Source organism: Palaemon carinicauda, chromosome 17, assembly GCF_036898095.1.
Source record: "Palaemon carinicauda isolate YSFRI2023 chromosome 17, ASM3689809v2, whole genome shotgun sequence".
NCBI classification, from domain to species: domain Eukaryota; kingdom Metazoa; phylum Arthropoda; class Malacostraca; order Decapoda; family Palaemonidae; genus Palaemon; species Palaemon carinicauda.
Window position 1 is genome coordinate 75276697 of NC_090741.1, and position 19199 is coordinate 75295895.

The 19199-nt window shown below is 35.2% G+C and overlaps 1 protein-coding gene across 1 annotated transcript; it reads right to left on the minus strand.

Moving 5' to 3' along the window:
- Nucleotides 1–532: 532 nt before the first annotated feature.
- LOC137656869 (uncharacterized) lies at nt 533–8225 on the minus strand. Its single transcript, XM_068391237.1, has 2 exons — nt 8083–8225; nt 533–2965 (listed from the first exon to the last, which is right to left on the minus strand). The coding sequence occupies exons 1-2, from the start codon at nt 8088–8090 to the stop codon at nt 1426–1428; spliced, it is 1548 nt and encodes a 515-aa protein (XP_068247338.1). The 5' UTR covers nt 8091–8225; the 3' UTR covers nt 533–1425.
- Between the last annotated feature and the right edge of the window lie 10974 nt (nt 8226–19199).

Sequence of the window (19199 nt, forward strand, 5' to 3'; positions counted from 1 at the left end):
AACTTATAATGATAAGCCTAAATTTAATAACATCTTAATTCCGTCATCTATATTGACACCCATCGTGAAAGAAAGACCCATTTCTCAAGTTAGGTTGACTTTATTTATTTATTTTTATACTTTTTACGATAGCTGCCCTACTTTCCTGTAAGGCTATTTGGATTATATGTGGTCGAGATTGAAGTTGATTGCAATTTTAAATTATTCAAATGGGTTACAAGGTAATATAAGAAAATGTACGAGAGATTATTATTATTATTATTATTATTATTATTATTATTATTATTATTATTATTATTATTATTATTATTATTATTATTTCTAAGTTACAACCCTAGTGTGAAGAAGTCTTTGATTTGGTTAGCAATAACTTCTTAATTAGTCTAGTATCTTACCTCTTCCTTTAGTTTAATATTAATTGAATTTCTCTCAGGAGTTTACATAAGCAAAGTTTCGTGGGTGAGGGATACGAATGCTGGTTTCTTTCTTTACTAGACATAAAAAGGGGTTTGAACAGGCACTTACAAGCAGTCAAAAACAAAAGCGTGGTTTCTACATTAACACTTAGTGATGAACTCAGACGTCTTGACACTGGCTGGAGAATTTGGTGAATCCCGGTTTAGTTAGGCCTAAACGTCATCTATAGGCCTACTGTCGTCGCTGAAGTATAAGCCTTCGTCAGGTGTTGGGAAGGCTGGCGCGAAGTTCTAGACACGCCTTGGTCACTCGGGGACGTCACGCCTCTCGGTCGCTCTGGGACGTCTCGCCAAACGCACTCACAGACACTCAGGTGCGGGCGTAGTAACTTTGTTCGTCGTCCTTCGTTCTCAGGGGTAATTGTTCCCCTGTAATTTCTCGGCTGCTTTAGTATTCTACGTAATCGCCGTCCCTCAATTTGGTATAGGCAGCCGCCACGTGTTGTCGTCAAGGAGACCCGGCAGGTTAAGTAGGTCGTTAGACCTATTATACAGAGTGACTACTAGGAAGAGAGCGAGATGCCGTCTTCTCGTTGCTTATATATGGTCGTCCTGGGCGTGTCAAGCTATCCTTAATCACGTGACTTTTTCCCGGCTTCCACGTCTCATTCGTCTATGTTCCGTTCGACATTCAAGAACGGATCCTGTCGTTTAGGGGGGTTGTTTACGGGAAAGAACCCTGGAGTCAGCGAAATTAGTTGAAAACATCCTACCTAACTCCCGTTCACTCTCCTGTCTCTCCACAACTCTTTCTATATCTTTACAATTACTACTAACTGCATTTGTCTCCCCATTTCCTATTAATTAACAAAACCCACAAATAAAGACATCAATAACATACATAAACCTTCTGCATACGAAACTTACTCAAAAATAAGCATCTGTCTGACACCACTCGGCCAGCTACTAGGATTCTTATAGAATCCTCACATACAACAAAACAACAAACCTATTCTTTAGGTTTCCCAGTAATAACTAGTAGCAACTCATTAATCCTTTCCAATTTTCTGAAAACCAAATACTTCACCACATTATACGTTACCACAGTAATAAGTACAATCAAAAACACATTACACATAGTCAGAAATGGTGCAACATCTTTCTTGTAAAACAGAACATAATCATTATCAAGTGGCATTGCCACATTTTCTACCACTGTTAATTTGTCTAGCTGAAAATGATTAATCTTGTTCTCGTAACTCTTTGCAATGGAAGATTGATTTAACTCATAATGCAAAAACACACTTGGTACATAATAGAGATAATCATTTATCACTACTGAGCAAGAATCTGCAAATGACTTCAAGTTTCCTAACTGAAATGTTTGAGTCTTCCCATCACAAGTAACTTCTGCATTTTTAGTACCTTGTACATAAACAAAAATTTCATTACCTAAATGTAATGCCCTGTATGGCAAAGCAAAAGTTTCAAATTTACACTCTCTCATCAACTCATAATTCTCAAAGAAAATACCTTGGATACACGGAAAATTGCTCATAGGTTGTTTAATTTGCACAAAATTGCACATGGATTGACTTTCACTTATCAACACACACTGTTCTAAATCACCTTCTTCTAAAATAATCATCAACAACTTGTTCTTATCCAATGCTAGACGAACCTTCGGATGGTTCCAAATTATTGTTGCATTTCCTATCTTAACTGGGAAAGGATGTATTGTATATAGGTCAAACAAATTCATACCCTTGAAGGGGATCAATACCAACAAATACCCTTTTGTTACTTTCACAGTTGACATTGTGTAATACCAAAATATATCTTCTAGCAAAGGCTTGGAATGGCTATTTACCATACACCAATCGATAATTTCTTTCAAAGTTTTTGGAGAAATGATAGCAGGGCTGAGTATTCCCTTTTGTGCATTTATTAGTCCGTTCACAGATTCCTTGTGATCACCAATCTCGATTTCTACTTCATGAATCAACTTAAACACTTGTTCTACGTCATCTATTTTATTAGAAACATTCACGTTAACTTGATTAATAAATTCCACCATCTTTTTTATGTTCTCTACATTCTTATTATTATTTTCTATCAGAGTACTTATAAGATTACCCTTCTGATTAGCCCATTTCTCGATTAGTTCTACACGATCAGTCAAACCTTTTACATCGTTTTCTGTAGCCACTCCAAACAAAGCACTAAATGCACTACCTACAAAAGGTAATAAAGATCTCTTGTTTCTTTGAGGCCTGACAATGTCTTCAATTTTACCCTGTAAATTTCTTAATACTTCTACAAAGGCAGAATCACTATGGGTCAGTATGCACTTCCGTAGTTCTTTATCTAACTGGTTCAAATGTTCTTCCCTCTCTAATATTGAATTGACATTAATTTTTACTACAGCAAAATCTGTTAACAGTTCACCTTTTCCATGATTTTGTACCAAGGCCCCACTTTTAATGTCTATTTCGCAAGTGATACCGACCACCAGGGGTAGGATCAGTAGGAAGTTTTTCCACCACTTCCTGTAGAAGTTGAGAGGACCATGGATTAGTTTTTACAACCTTCATATGATTCCAATGGGCATACCTTACATCTAAATTCTGTTCATGTATCAGCTTAAATTTATTATTCCTTTCCCTTTCTAACACTCTATAAGGACCTTCAAATTTGGGAGATACCTTTTCATTTGGTCCTTCCTTTACATGTACCTTTATATATACTTGTGAGCCTATCTTCAGGTCAGTCATGGAACTAGTTGTGTCATAGTATTTCTTATTTACCTGTTGGCCCTTTTCTAAAGATTGTCTGGTTTGTCTTATTATTTGAAAGGTTCTTTGCAGTTTCCAAGCTATATAGTCCTGGTAATCATATGTGTGCCTAGGAGGTTTTGCGTCATCTAACAATGAGTTTGGCAGTCTTTTCTGATAACCATAAAGCAAAAAGTGTGGGGTTTCTCCTACTGTCTCATTTACTGTGTTATTCAAAGTAAACTGAACGTCCTCTAACGCTAGGTCCCAATCTTCTGTAGTTGGACTAATGATAGTTCGCAGTACATCCAGTATCTTCTTATTGGCCCTTTCCACTGTCCCATTTGAACTCGGCTTATAAGGGGTTATCTCGCATTTCTTTATCTCAAAAAATTCACAAAGCTTTTTCATTACCTCACTGGTGAATTCGGGTGCATTGTCCGACAAAAGTACCTCCGGACACGAATGTCTTGTGAGTATTCTGGTCTTTAAAGCTTCTGCAACAGAAACTGCAGTTCTATCTCTGACTGGGACAATTTCTAAATACCGAGTCAAATAATCAATGAATACCAGTATATATTTATTTCCTCTCAAAGTTTTTGGAAAGGGTCCTATATGATCCATCTGAACTACCTCAAAAGGGTTTAAATTACTAGGATATTTTTCTAAAGGAGCTCTGACATTTACATGACCTTTATGCCTATTACAAGTTTGACATTCATTTACAAATTGCTTTGCTTCTTCGCTGCACTTAGGCCAAAAATAATTTCTATTTATTGTTCTCAGAGTCTTTTTGATTCCTGGATGTCCTGCCAACTTGTGGGTATGTGTTAGAGTTAATACTTCTTTAGTCAGGGTGTCAGGCACATATAGTCTAGAGCAAGCACTCCTATCCTTAGCCTTCTTATATAATATCCCATTTATTAATTCAAAATCTGACCTAGAGGTTTCATCTTGTAGCAAATCTCCTATTATTTTCCTGATACCTTCTTGTTTCTCTTGTTCTATTTTAACTCTCTCCAAATCTAAGTCTACGACCTGACAGCTGAAACAAAAAGTGTTAGTTGTGATAATTCTTTCAGTATCCTCTTGTGCTCTAGATAATCCATCTGCTAAAGTATTAAACTTACCTGGAATGTATCTAAATTCTGGAGCAAACTCTAGCACACTAATAAACCATCGATTAAACTTTAAGTTATTAGTGAAAGCTCTTTTCTTAAATAGGTCACAGATGGGTTTATGGTCAGTAAGTACATTTACTTTGTGTCCTAACAAAATGTGCCGAAACTTTCTCAGTGCCCAATAAATGGCTAAACATTCCTTTTCTGTGGTATTGTAATTTCGTTCGGCCCGCATTCAGGACTCTACTTGCATAATATACTACCCTCATTCGGGTTTTTGCCTTCTGTAACAAAACCGCTCCTATTCCTGTATTCGAAGCATCACATGCTAAGTAAAATTGCTTGCTAAAGTCTGGATACACTAAGATAGGATCTTGGATTAATTTCTCCTTCAACTTTTGAAAAGCCTCCTCTTGCTCTGCTTTCCATTCAAACTCTACATCCTTCTTAGTTAATTCTGTCAATGGTTTAGCTATAGTAGCAAAATTTTTGACAAATGGTCTATAGTATCCTATCATCCCTAAAAATCTTCTTACACCTTTCAAATTTTGTGGAGCAGGATATTCCACAATCGCCTTTATTTTTCCTTCTTGCATGCGTAATCCATCAGCACTGATCACATGTCCTAAATATTCTAATGATTTCCTCAAGAATTGACATTTCTTAACCTTTATCTTTAATCCTGCCAGTCTTAGTCGTTCTAAAACGATTTCTATGGTTCCGAAATGGCTCTCTATATCTTTGCTAAATATAATGACATCATCTAAATAGACTGACACATTCTCTATGTCTCCTAAGATCTGTAACATTAACCTACAAAAGTCAATGGAGCTGATGTTAACCCAAATGGCATTACCTGAAATTCTAAGTGTTCTTTATGTGTGCTGAAGGCAGTTAATGGCTTTGATTCTTCGTCTAAAGGTACTTGCCAATATCCACTTAGTAGATCTAAGGATGAGAAGATCTTTGCTCCTCCTAACTGAGCCAATACATCATTTATTACAGGCATGGGCATCCTATCAGGAACTGTGTTCGCATTCAACTTGCGATAATCAATCACTAATCTGTAACTTCCATCTTTCTTTGGAATCAACAACATGGGAGAATTATAAGGTGATTTAGAGGGTATGACCACTCCTTCTTCTTTCATTTCTTCTATCATTTTATCTACTATTGGACGTTGGCTGATAGGGTAATTTATAATTAGGTATGAAAAAGGGTTTGGCTCCATCATCTAGGATTATCTTATGTCTTAACACCTCAGTCCTACCTAACCTATCACCTGTAATTGCTATGCCCTGCCTATATTTATTTAAGGTTTCTATTAACCTTTTACGGTACTCAGGAAAATCGGTGTTATCTATCTCCCTATCTATTCCTGCATCAATGTTTCCTATGGTAAAGAATGCTTCCTCCTCTAACGGAATCATTTTGTGTGTAACTTCTATTCCTGTACAAAATTCTGTACCCGCTAACAAATGGAGTCTTTTATCAGAATAATTCATGACATAAGTAGTACAGGCTAATCCCTCCATCTGAACTAATGAGTTATCCATTCTGACATATTCTGGTAATCCTTCTGGGGTCAAGATTACATCATTATTTGTGTGTAGGCGGGTTATTAAATATACTCTAGTAAGAGTATTGGGCAGTAGTACTACATCTCTAGCTAGCCTAAATCTTATTTTGTTTGCATCTGCTGTGCTGATCAGACTTATCTCCCCAGTTTGTACTTGAGTACAAAAACATGAATCTTCATCTCCTCCTTTTTGAGATTCTGTTTCTCTTAAGTGTCTTAATTCTTGTGAATTCAATGTGCCTAGCAGCAAAACTTCTTGGAATTCCCTTTTATCTATTCTCTCAGATTCTCTGTCGACATTTTCATCCTTAGTATGTGTGCTACCTTTACAAGAAGTAATTTCCCCCTTTCTGGGTGCAATTGCTAAATTCTCTTCTTTCTCCCTTTCTTCTGATTTTACTTTGATTTCCCTTTCTCTTTCTGAACCGGAGTGTGTTTCAACTATCGAAGCGGTCCCCTGCAAATTGGCCAAATTTGTAGTGGACTTGTCATCAACAAGTTGGAAACAGACTTCCTGATTATTTCCCTTTAGAACTAATCTTCTGTCTTGACAATCAAAAACTAGGCCAAAATCTTGCATTGTTGCAAAAGAAATCAAAGCTCGAGCGGGAAATGCTACTTCTTGCAAAACCAAAAATGGCACTTGACACTTCTTCTCTAGCAATTCAATGTTTAAATCTATGGCTCCTACATTGTTAAGCTGATTGCCAGTTATCCCCTGAATTAATGTATCCTCACTCCTAATTGCAGAAATAGGTATATTCAAATAATCAGTTAAGGTATGGAGCCCTATGAGATTTACAGTACTTCCTGAATCTAACAAACTAAGACATTCTTTACCTTCTATCTTGATATTTGTCTTGGGTAATGATTGCTGTCGGAAGGGATAAATATGTTGCTGGCAACGTGGATGTACCTCCGCTACCTGCAACATCCTTCCATTCTTTGGTTTCCCTATTCCTGGACTCCTATCCTGCTCTTCTAGTCACTTTCTGTTACCTTGTTTTTCTTCGGAGTAATTAGTAGGGTTTGAGTTATCCCTTGCCTGTACCTGAGGAGTATTTTCGGAGGGTTTATTATGTTTCTTACCTTGGTACCAACATTCTTGGTCTGTGTGACCTCCTCTTTGACAATACTGGCAATACCTATTCTTTGGTCTAGCTCCCTTATGATGATAATTCCCTCTAGATTTATATGTTTCATTATAATTTCCTCTTCTTTCTTCATTTGACTTGCCAGGGGGGCTGGTTATTTTGATAATCTTTAGGGTAATGTTTATTCCTACCGGTCTCGTTTTTCTGTATAATTTCTTGACATTCGTTCGGTGTTTTTGTGGTTTTCTGGGCAGGATCTAACTTTAGGTCTTCCAACAAGGCCGCATACATCTTACTGTAGGCCACAAGATTTAGAACTTCATCTAGATCTACCAGGTTGTTATTATCCTTACTAAACTTGGTTCCGTCTCTTACCGTGATTGTGGGCAATGACAAAAAGTCTTCCCTAACTGCTCTTACCTGATCCCTAACCTGGGTACGCCAACTGGCCCTGGATTCACCTTCACATTTATTAGTTGAGGTAAGCCTATACAAGTTCGACAACCGATCGGTCTCCTTGGCCGATCGCCACAATAGTCTGCATTCCTCCTTGAACTCGTTGAAAGTGGTAATTTTTTCAAAGGCCTTACCGTTTAATGTAGGGTGAGCATCCCCTACGTCTACGTTGACTAACATCATTGCCTGTTTAATTTTTGCAACATCGTCAGTTATTTTAAAACTAGCGATCCTATTCTCTGTGTCCGCTAACCACTTATCTACACTGTATTTCTCTAACCTTTGTTTGTCGGGATTATCCCTACTTACATTTCCACAAAACCGTGTGGTTTGTGTGATCAGCCCAGCGGAATTCATATCGGCAATATTTGCTCTTACCGGACTCGAACTTCGGTTTCTAGTCAGATTTTGACGTCTTCCTACACTAGCACTTCGCGACCGTCTGTCTGCAGTTAATCTCAAGTCGTATTGATATTGTGTAAGTCTTTGGAAAATATTGTCCAGACTCATATCACAAAAAAAAAGGAAAAATTAAAACACCAAAATTTTCTTACGAGAGACAAATGCCCTAACTTCCTATTCTATAGAGAGACAGTATTTATACAAAACAAGAGAGTGAACGAAAACATGCAAACTACTCACATATCCATTGGTTCACGACTCCTTTGGTTTCCCTCTGTTTTTCTTGAAATTGTTTTGTATTTCTTCGACACATAAAAGGGGGTTTCAGCACTTTCCTGAAATAAAGCCAGTATTAGTTCAAACTTAATACAACACGGCACAGTATCCCTTAACGATGCCACCATTTGTGAAGAAGTCTTTGATTTGGTTAGCAATAACTTCTTAATTAGTCTAGTATCTTACCTCTTCCTTTAGTTTAATATTAATTGAATTTCTCTCAGGAGTTTACATAAGCAAAGTTTCGTGGGTGAGGGATACGAATGCTGGTTTCTTTCTTTACTAGACATAAAAAGGGGTTTGAACAGGCACTTACAAGCAGTCAAAAACAAAAGCGTGGTTTCTACATTAACACTTAGTGATGAACTCAGACGTCTTGACACTGGCTGGAGAATTTGGTGAATCCCGGTTTAGTTAGGCCTAAACGTCATCTATAGGCCTACTGTCGTCGCTGAAGTATAAGCCTTCGTCAGGTGTTGGGAAGGCTGGCGCGAAGTTCTAGACACGCCTTGGTCACTCGGGGACGTCACGCCTCTCGGTCGCTCTGGGACGTCTCGCCAAACGCACTCACAGACACTCAGGTGCGGGCGTAGTAACTTTGTTCGTCGTCCTTCGTTCTCAGGGGTAATTGTTCCCCTGTAATTTCTCGGCTGCTTTAGTATTCTACGTAATCGCCGTCCCTCAATTTGGTATAGGCAGCCGCCACGTGTTGTCGTCAAGGAGACCCGGCAGGTTAAGTAGGTCGTTAGACCTATTATACAGAGTGACTACTAGGAAGAGAGCGAGATGCCGTCTTCTCGTTGCTTATATATGGTCGTCCTGGGCGTGTCAAGCTATCCTTAATCACGTGACTTTTTCCCGGCTTCCACGTCTCATTCGTCTATGTTCCGTTCGACATTCAAGAACGGATCCTGTCGTTTAGGGGGGTTGTTTACGGGAAAGAACCCTGGAGTCAGCGAAATTAGTTGAAAACATCCTACCTAACTCCCGTTCACTCTCCTGTCTCTCCACAACTCTTTCTATATCTTTACAATTACTACTAACTGCATTTGTCTCCCCATTTCCTATTAATTAACAAAACCCACAAATAAAGACATCAATAACATACATAAACCTTCTGCATACGAAACTTACTCAAAATAAGCATCTGTCTGACACCAGTTAAAAAGCAGGATGATAAAAGCCCAAGGGTTCCCATGGAGAAGGTAGCAAATAAGGATACAAAATAGTGTACCTGAGCGTACTATAACCAAAGACAGTGGAGGACAATGGTACAGAAGGCCATGGCGCTCCCTAAATCTTGAGAACAAAAGGTATGATTTTTGAGTGTCCTCTATCTAGAAGAGCTTCTTACTCCAGCTAAAAGAGTCTCAGCTGTCCACAGAAAAAGGAAGAATATATTTGAATAAGTGTCTCGCTCATCACTCTGAAATGTGACGGAAAAATACTTATCTAAATAATGTCCTATTTATCATAGAATATATATATATATATATGCACACACACACACACACATATATATATATATATATGTATGTATATATATATATATATGTGTGTGTGTGTGTGTGTGTGTATGTTTGTGTATGTATATACATATATATATATATATATACATATATATATAAATATATATATATATATATATATATACACCCACATACACAGAAACATGTACACATACACTGGACTTACTTATTACATTGGAGTAATCATACAATGGCTTTTTAGATAAGGTGAACTGCAGGAAATCTGAAAAAAAAAGGTCAAAGAAATCGTACCCTTAGTCTTTTATGGTTGAAGTGGGAAACGTTTGACCCAGTCTTTTAGCCGAGGAATCACATATTCAGGGTTGTTATGACACTGTTCCAGCCAATGACACAATCCCTGTCAATGTTCAATATTTGAGAGCACGAGGAATCACTGACAATGGACAGACCAGACAAGAATCCTCGTTATCTTGTTTATCGAAAACAAAAGAGTCAACTTTAGCATTTCTCGAGAGATTTCGCTAACAAGGCGTAAAACCAGCAACATAATATCTATCGTTGTCACAGCAGGAAAATATTTCGAAATGATTCGGCTAACGAGCGAATGTTGAAATTTGATCCCCCGTCGGTTTCATCCGATAAAAAAATCCAAAGGCAGATAAGAGCTCATCGGGAGAATACGTTTAGCACATGTTTTTGCTCGATTCAGTTTGTCTGGAGATTTTTATTCCTTTTATCCGTTTATTTTATTATTTATTGATTGATTTACAGAATATTCATTGGGTTTTTTATTTCATATCTTTTGCTCTGTTTTACGACATGAAATTCAATTATTGAATTACGTATCTTAACTTATTTGATTTTACTTTCAAAAAGTCACGTCAACATTCATAATTTATTAATAAGTATTTGGTATGTAACAATTTTATTTAAGTTTACCTTAGTAAGGCTTTCTTCATTTAGGCCTTTTCAATCCATTTTCCATATTTTTAATGTGGAATTGCTTTCATAACTTATAATTTAAATTTTTAAAAATTTCTTCTCGTACCGTACCTTGATAAACAATTTCATCTTCACTAAAGAGGCATAATCCTTAGGATTTCTCTCTCTCTCTCTCTCTCTCTCTCTCTCTCTCACCGGGTACTCTTGTCAATTATGCGCAGTGTAAAAAAAAAAGGCTGTAGTACATTCATGATGGTGTTGACATATTCTCTCTCTCACAGAGTACTCTTGTCAAGTATGTGCAAATTGTAATAAAAAGTGCATGCAAGCTGTAGTGCTTTCATGACGGTATTGACATATTTATCCTCCTGGCCGAGATAAAGCTGAACTTTGTGACCTTTGGTTAATTTTGTATTTTCTCGACAAAGGAGATGAATATGTCATCAAACCTTAAAGACAACTTGGGATAAAGTTTTTGTATTTCATTCTTGTAGCTGTGTTTTCCTGCAGTACACGTTGGCAGTCGTCTGTTAACTTTAGTGATTAACGTCCTTGAAATTTTAGAAAATATTCTGTGGAAATCAGTAATTTTTTTTATTTAGCGTAATTAGTTATTATTTTTTATTAATACTATAATGCTTACTCATGGATATTAAAAAAATTGTAATCATATATATATATATATATATATATACATAAATATATATATATATATATATATATATATACATACATAAATATAAATATATATATATATATATATATATATTATTAGCTTCCGTCATTGGCTTTGAGAACCAATACTGCTTGGACGTGTATCAGTGTTATTTTACCGAGAACAAATTATTTTATTATCAATCTTTGATAGATATTGATGAAAAGTTGAGGATTACATGATTAATTCTACGACGTTTGTACCGGATTAATGAACACCTTCACACCTTCACTCGCACTTGCGCACAAACTTATAGGTAGGTGGCGGTACAGTATACTTGTGTTGTTATCATTACTACCTGCTAAGCTACAACTCTTGTTGGAAAAACAGTATGCTATAAGCCCAGTGGGTTCAACAGGGAAAATGGCCCATTGAGGAAAGGAAACAAGGAAATATAAAATATTTTAAGAAGAGTAACATCATAGAAATAAATATCTCATATATAAACTATGAAAACTTTAACAAAACAAGAGGAAGTGATATAAGATAAATAGTGTGCCCGAGTGTACCCTCAAGCAAGAGAACTCTAATCCAAGGTAGTGGAAAACCATGGTACAGAGGCTATGGCACTACCCAAGATTAGAGAACAGTGGCTTGATTTTGGAGTGTCCTTCTCCTTGAAGAGCTGCTTACCATAGCTGAAGTATCTATTCTACCCTTACCAAGAAGAAAGTGGCCACTGAACAATGACATTGTCACAACCTCTTGGATGAAAAAGAATTGTTTGGTAATCTCAGAGTTGTCAGGTGTATGAGGACAAAGGAGAATATATAAAAAATAGGCCAGACTATTCGGTGTGTGTGTGTAGGCGAAGGGAAAATGAACCGTAACCAGAGAGAAAGACCTCATAACTCTCTAGCGGTAGTATCTCAACAAATATATGTGTAGATATACACACACTCACGTATGTGTGTGTTTATATATATATATATATATATATTATATATATTTATATATATATATATATATATATGTGTGTGTGTGTGTGTGTGTATGTGTGTGTGTGTGTATAATGCATATCTACAGTAAAGTGAGAGAGAGAGAGAGAGAGAGAGAGAGAGAGAGAGAGAGATATTTTCTTAATCTTAAGTTTTTGTTAGGTTGAGTTTTAATATGAAATTGGCAATAGAAAGGAAATAAAATACATACTGCGAGCAATACTTGATCCGAAGCGATTAATGTGTTGTATTATTCAGTGTTCCTTGCTAAAACATGGCACTGCCAGGGTAAGCGAATTGTCTGTATATTTTATTAGGCTATTTGTCCATGTGCATTATGGATATACATTCAAATTAGTGTAAGCACTGACACGCAAACATTTATATATTGATGCTGTGCAATATATATATATATATATATATATAGACAGTATATATTTTCTGTACTTACATTTAGCTTGAAACCACAAATTCTTTCTTTATAATGATAACGATTATTATCATTATAATTATCATTTTCATTATTGAATTTGTAATTACGTTAATCACTACCTTGATTATAAAAATTTTAGTAATGATATTTCTAATTATACTAACGTTCAAATCAAGTATGTGGACTTGAGGAAAAATAACTTCAAATGAGAGAGAGAGAGAGAGAGAGAGAGAGAGAGAGAGAGAGAGATAATCAGTAGTGTTAGTAGAATTTGATGGATTACATCGAATTTTTATCATTGACAAAAAATGAATACACTTTCATTGTTCGGTATTTCCTATATTTTGTTATTACTTGCAATAAAATAAGACAACACCAAAGAAATATATACAATTTAAGAATCATGCCGAGTAAACTCATGTACTCTTAATATATACAAACTCATTTACTCTTAATATATACAAAAAGAAATAGGACGTAATAAGAAAATGCAAACATATTGAAACTATTGTAAAAAGATTTCCCCGCCAGAAAGTTTTGTAGTAAACTGCCCAACTTTGAAAAACTATGGCAGGAGACATCTTAATAGGGTGGCAATAACCGCAGGGTCCCGTGTATTGAAAGATACATTTCCCGGAACTAAGGTCATTTCTTGATGTAGAGAGGCAATGAAATAGGAAGCCTGCAGTTTGTCGAGTCCTGGGCCTGACCGAACTTCAAATTTCGACAGTAAAAAGACGCTGAGTTGGTCAAATAGATGGTTTTTAAGTACCCATGCAGAGATGCTTCCAATAGCAGTTATGTATTCTTGACAAAAATCATGTAGGAAAGAGTGTCACTGAAAGTTCCCAGAACTACTTCTGTAACTCCGAGTTTGGCTCTGAGTTATTACAATGAATTTTAATGAGAGTGCGAGAATACAGGCAAACATATTCAAAGACTGAAAAGCGGTGAAGACTAAACGAAGGATGACTGATACTCATATGCCAAAGTAAAAAGGAAATTCATTACTACCATTTAATAGAGGAAATACAAATATTAAGTCATTGGAGGGTACACTCGAGCACACTATTCTATTTAATTTCTCTTCTTGTTTTGTTAACGCATTTATAGTTTATATAGGAAATATATATTTTTTTACTATCCTTAAAATATTTTATTTGTCCTTGTTTCCTCTCCTCGCTGAGCTATTTTCCCTGTTGGGGGCCTCTGGGTTTATAGCATCCTGCTTTTCCAACTAGTGTTGTAGCTTAGTAATTTATAATAATAGTAATAGTAATTGAAAAGTGTCTTCTTATTCATTGTGAAGGTTTTATAAGAAAAGTTCAGTTGAAGAAGAAATTAGAGAATTGGATGGTAAATGTGTCTGAGAAAAATTGGACAGATAATAGCTCGTGACCTTGTGCTTGTGTTATAGCTGAATCTGAAAGTCCTTTTCTCTAATCTATATAGTGGAAACTTAAAAGTCTTTTATTTTGTATCTCATAGCTAACGGGATAAAGTTTTTTTTATGTTAATGCTGATAGGTGGAGGAGGAATTTTATCACACAGCTGAAAAGGAAAAGCTTATCCTCTAATCTATATACCTAAAATTTTATTCTGATTCAAATAGGTGAAAGATGAAAGTTCTATTTTCATTTATACTGATGAAATGTGAAAATCCTCAATTATCATTCATGCGGCTGAGGGAGGGAAGTATCTTCTAATGTGAAAATTATTTATTGGAAATTTCAATTTAGTTTATTTTCAAGAAGTTGAGTTCATTATTAGAGTTGTCTGTAGAAACATCTCAGGAAAATGTACGTAACAAATTTGATTAAGTGATTAATAGAAAAAACTTGCATCATTCTTGGATGACTTTTCTTTTGCAAAAATCTAAAATATTCAGGGCTGAACTGAAGTCGTAGATACGCAATGCTTGAAACACCTTCGGAATATTGAAAGTTTTTTTTTATTATATTAGGAAAAATGAGACTCGTATTCCTTTCACATATTTCAATGAAGCTATAATTGTAGCTTTAAACAGTCAAAATCCCGATGCATCTCCGCTGACATGTAGAAACTTCTGGAAAATTATATAATTGCAGCAATGAAGAGATGCGGATTTCCATAATCCTCGAAGATTTTCGTATCATAATTACGCTTTAAAGTATCTAGTTGTTCGTATTGAACGATCATATATGGCGTTCGTACCTTATTTAAGACCGAAAGAACAGTTTCCCTTACCCCACACCAGCCAAGGCAGAAATTTGCATCTGAATAGAACAGAAATTAAAGGAAAATATTAACCCAGTTAGAAGTATCTCTTAAAGGTGATGTTACTGAAAGTAATAATGTTGCATCGTTATTAACTTCTTAAAAGCATGCTCTTGCCTGAGTGCGTAGAAATTTGCATGTGAATCGGTAATAGATGAAAGAGGAAATATTAAATATAGTTTCGAATTTAGCTGTATTATGAAAGGTAAAACAAGTGGAGTCACAACCAGTGTGAGATGGACACCACCGTCAGGTGATGTCTCATTCAGACGTTTCCATCTGCTTAGCTAGATGGAAATTTAACAAAAGTATTAAGTCTGTAAGCATTAAACATTCAGAAACACAGGGATATATCTAAGCATATTACCCTAGTCATGTGCAGAACTAAATGCATGGAGCAAGGCATGGGTGTTTATTAATATATTTAAGAAAGCAAACACATTCCTAATCATTGTCATAAACGCAAGGAAATCATTTAATATATTCAGACACCCAAGTGCATGACACAAGGAAATCAATTAATATATTCAGAAACATCAAGTGCATAACACAAGGAAATCATTTGATATATTCAGAAACATCAAGTGCATAACACAAGGAAATCATTTGATATATTCAGACACATATAGCGCATAACACAAGGAAATCATTTAATATATTCAGACACCCAAGCGCATAACACAAGGAAATCATTTGATATATTCAGTCACATCTAGCGCATAACACAAGGAAATCATTTGATATATTCAGTCACATCTAGCGCATAACACAAGGAAATCATTTAATATATTCAGACACCCAAGCATATAACATAAGGAGGTCCTTTAATATATTCAGACACCCAAGCGCTGTAATGAGCGATACTTAATAACCACAGATAACCGGAATATTTCTAGCGTTACATGAAAGTGGTAAACTGAACCATTCCTGACGGGTCAACGGCTGGCTAAAGATAACCACATTTATGGGCTCTGTGGTAAAATAGGTTTGCACAGACACTTAATCATCTATGTTATAGATAAGTCAGGTAAGCATAGAGTGGATTACTCTGTCAGGCACATTGACTAGCTATAGGAAGAGAGAAATCACGTGATAACTTTATTACTGTCAGATTATATTAATTTAATACAGTGCCAGTAGCGTTTGTTCTTATTAATATTATGTAAACAATGATACCTGCCTTATCGTCCTTTTTGAATTGTGTCCATGCAATTGGGATATCCGAAAATTCTCTCTCTCTCTCTCTCTCTCTCTCTCTCTCTCTCTCTCTCTCTCTCTGTCTGATGGTGTGCAATGAATATTTCCTTTATGGAAATCCCGGGTTGCCTTTCCTCCCTTCCGTTTTATGCCCTTTATTCAGTCTCCCCTTCATTGCCTCTTCCATTCGGCTATCACGATTTCTTCTTCCTTCAATCTTTATTTTATTCCCCCTCTCATTTTTTCCTTTGTCCCTTTCGTTCTTCACACTCAGTTTATTCATCCTGGCTGCTCTCAACACCCTTGCATGGATACAGGCCTATTCAGAGGGGCTGTTCGCCAATCAATTTTACCTGCCATTTTTCTGTATCACTTTAATTCATTTATTCCTCGCATTGTTCCTTGTAATGGTCGTTCGCTTGTTGCTTTCCAGAAACAAAATGTAATGTATCATTATTTAGTTTCAATGGAATCCCCGCGCTTTATATTTTAAAAGATGCCGTCATCAGCCACAACGGACTGCCACTAGATTTTAATATATCTTCTCATGTCTCCTTAAAATGAAAAATAGCAAATATTTTAGGATATATTTAATGTTATGAATTAGTGGTAATGATGATAAACTATATTCAAGTATGAAGTTATCCCTTTTAGTATTTAGAAATATATAAGAATTAGATTCATAACGTTATCATTTAGGACGTAATTCCATACGTACATACATACAAACTTTTGAATGGAATCCCCTGATTAGACAGATCTTCGATTCCAACAACCCGAATAGTAATTCTTTTCTTTTTTATTACTTGAATTTCCCATCCTATTTCCCACCCAATTTTCCTAACTTCGTCAGGAAATCCCTCTGACTGTTATCGCCTATTTCCCCTCTGCCATTCTTTTTAACACCTCCCTTTCTTTCCATACAGGCCTCATTTAGATTACCCTCCTGCTAGCCTTATATTTTCTCCACTGTTCTGTTTTCGACTCCAGAATTCAATGTCAAAAAGGTGTGCATTAGGTAAGCTTTGGTTTTATTCAAGTTGAAATTTCTCTTTCCGGTGTTTATTAATCTTCTTAAGCCCCGAAGTTTGAGAATTCAAGGTTTTTACTTGGTGGAGGTAGTCTGGAAAGATGAAGCATTTATGGTGAAATATTTCATTCTTGGATGATTCTCGAAAATCTTTTGGTTCTTGAAAAGAAAGATTTGTTTATTAGGTTTGGTACCATTAAATCCCTGATCAAATTACTTCCATTTAAATAAAATATTGCTGTGCTTAATATATATTTATTGTTAGGTGTATTTAAACTTCTTGCAGAGATAGAACATAAATGCATGATCAGTACCATAGATAAGCAAATGAATTAATTGTCCTAATAATAAATTAGAGAAAAAGACAATAGCAGCAAAAGATCTTGTTTTAGAGAAAAAGACAATAGCAGCAAAAGATCTTGTATTAGGAACAAGAAAGATCAAAAGAGCAATAATTGGAACCATCTTGTAAATTGTCGAGATGGAAATAAAATAGGAGAAAATTTATTCATTCCTTAGGAAGCACAATAACACCTGAAACCCCACACTATAAACCAATAGTATAGATGCAATAATAAACAAAACAAATAATAATTATAATATTTTTATTATGGGAAATAAAGTAATGTTAAAGTATTCCGGCAAATATTCTCAATATAAACAGATTTGGCACTCAAGTAATAAACGCCTTTTGGTTATTTTTCTCACCTTTTCATCCAGGTCGAATATAATGTTTAAAACTTTTTTGCATTATAGCTTCGAAACATACATTTAAAAGATATTCACGCTAAAAACATAAATGTTGTAAAAACTTCAGTTCACACTGTGCTACTTGGAAAAGTTATGCAGGTTCCCACATTAAAAATTTGAGTAATTTTCTTGGTAAAAATTGTAATGGTAGAGGTCCATGTTATTAAGTCATATTTATAATAATTTCACCATTGCTTACGAAATGTACGTGTAATTTGAGGGAAAAAAAATCTGAATATTGATGTAATTTAAGTTCTTATAATTATTAACATCATTGTTTCAATAACTAAAGTCAGCTTAATTAAAGAATTTTAAATGTTTTACCGATAAAAATCATCATAAATATGGAAATAAGTTCATTTGAATTTCGATAATTCAAAAAGCAATTTACTTCATTAGACAGTAATACAAATGCCATAAAACAAAATACCTTTCTTTTAAACTGTGTTATGCATTTCTATTTTGATTTATTTCTTATTAAAAACAAACTGAAACAAATTTATCTAGAATGCTTCGCCCAACACGAACTCGTGCATTGGCTGATAGAAATAATCGAGCAATATAGTTCAAATTCCTGTACTCCTCGGTCTAAATGATCATGGCAGATTTCTTATAGTTCCCAATCAACCATGGCTTAGCTCACTATTGTTTTCATATTATGACAATTGGGGTGAAAATATCTGAATGTATTTAAACGTTTCGCGAATTATGCTTACGGGAAGAGTATTTGGATGTGTCTTTGAGAAAATTTCTTATTGGAGTTTTGATTGACTGTGTTTTCATCGAGATTAGCTTCAATCTGCTGCAATAGATGAGCTCAGAAGGCCAGAAGGGATGTTTCGGAATCCTGGAATTAGAAGAAGTAAGTTATTTCTCGGAAGATTTCGTGATGTTGTCATGCTATCATGTTTTTCAATGGTCGGTGTATTTTAATTATATATGTTGCTGACCACTTTTGCACTCGCGCACACACACACACCTATACTGTACGTATGTATGTATATAATATATATATATATATATAGAGAGAGAGAGAGAGAGAGAGAGGAGAGAGAGAGAGAGAGAGAGAGAAAGTTTATATATATATATATATATATATTACTGAATATATATATATATATATATATATACTGAATATATATATATATATATATACTGAATATATATATATATATATATATTCAGTATATATATATATATATATATATTTATATATATATATTCAGTATATATATATATATATATATGCGTGTGTGAGCGTGTGTGTTTGTGTACATACATACAAACTCTCTCTCTCTCTCTCTCTCTCTCTCTCTCTCTCTCTCTCTAT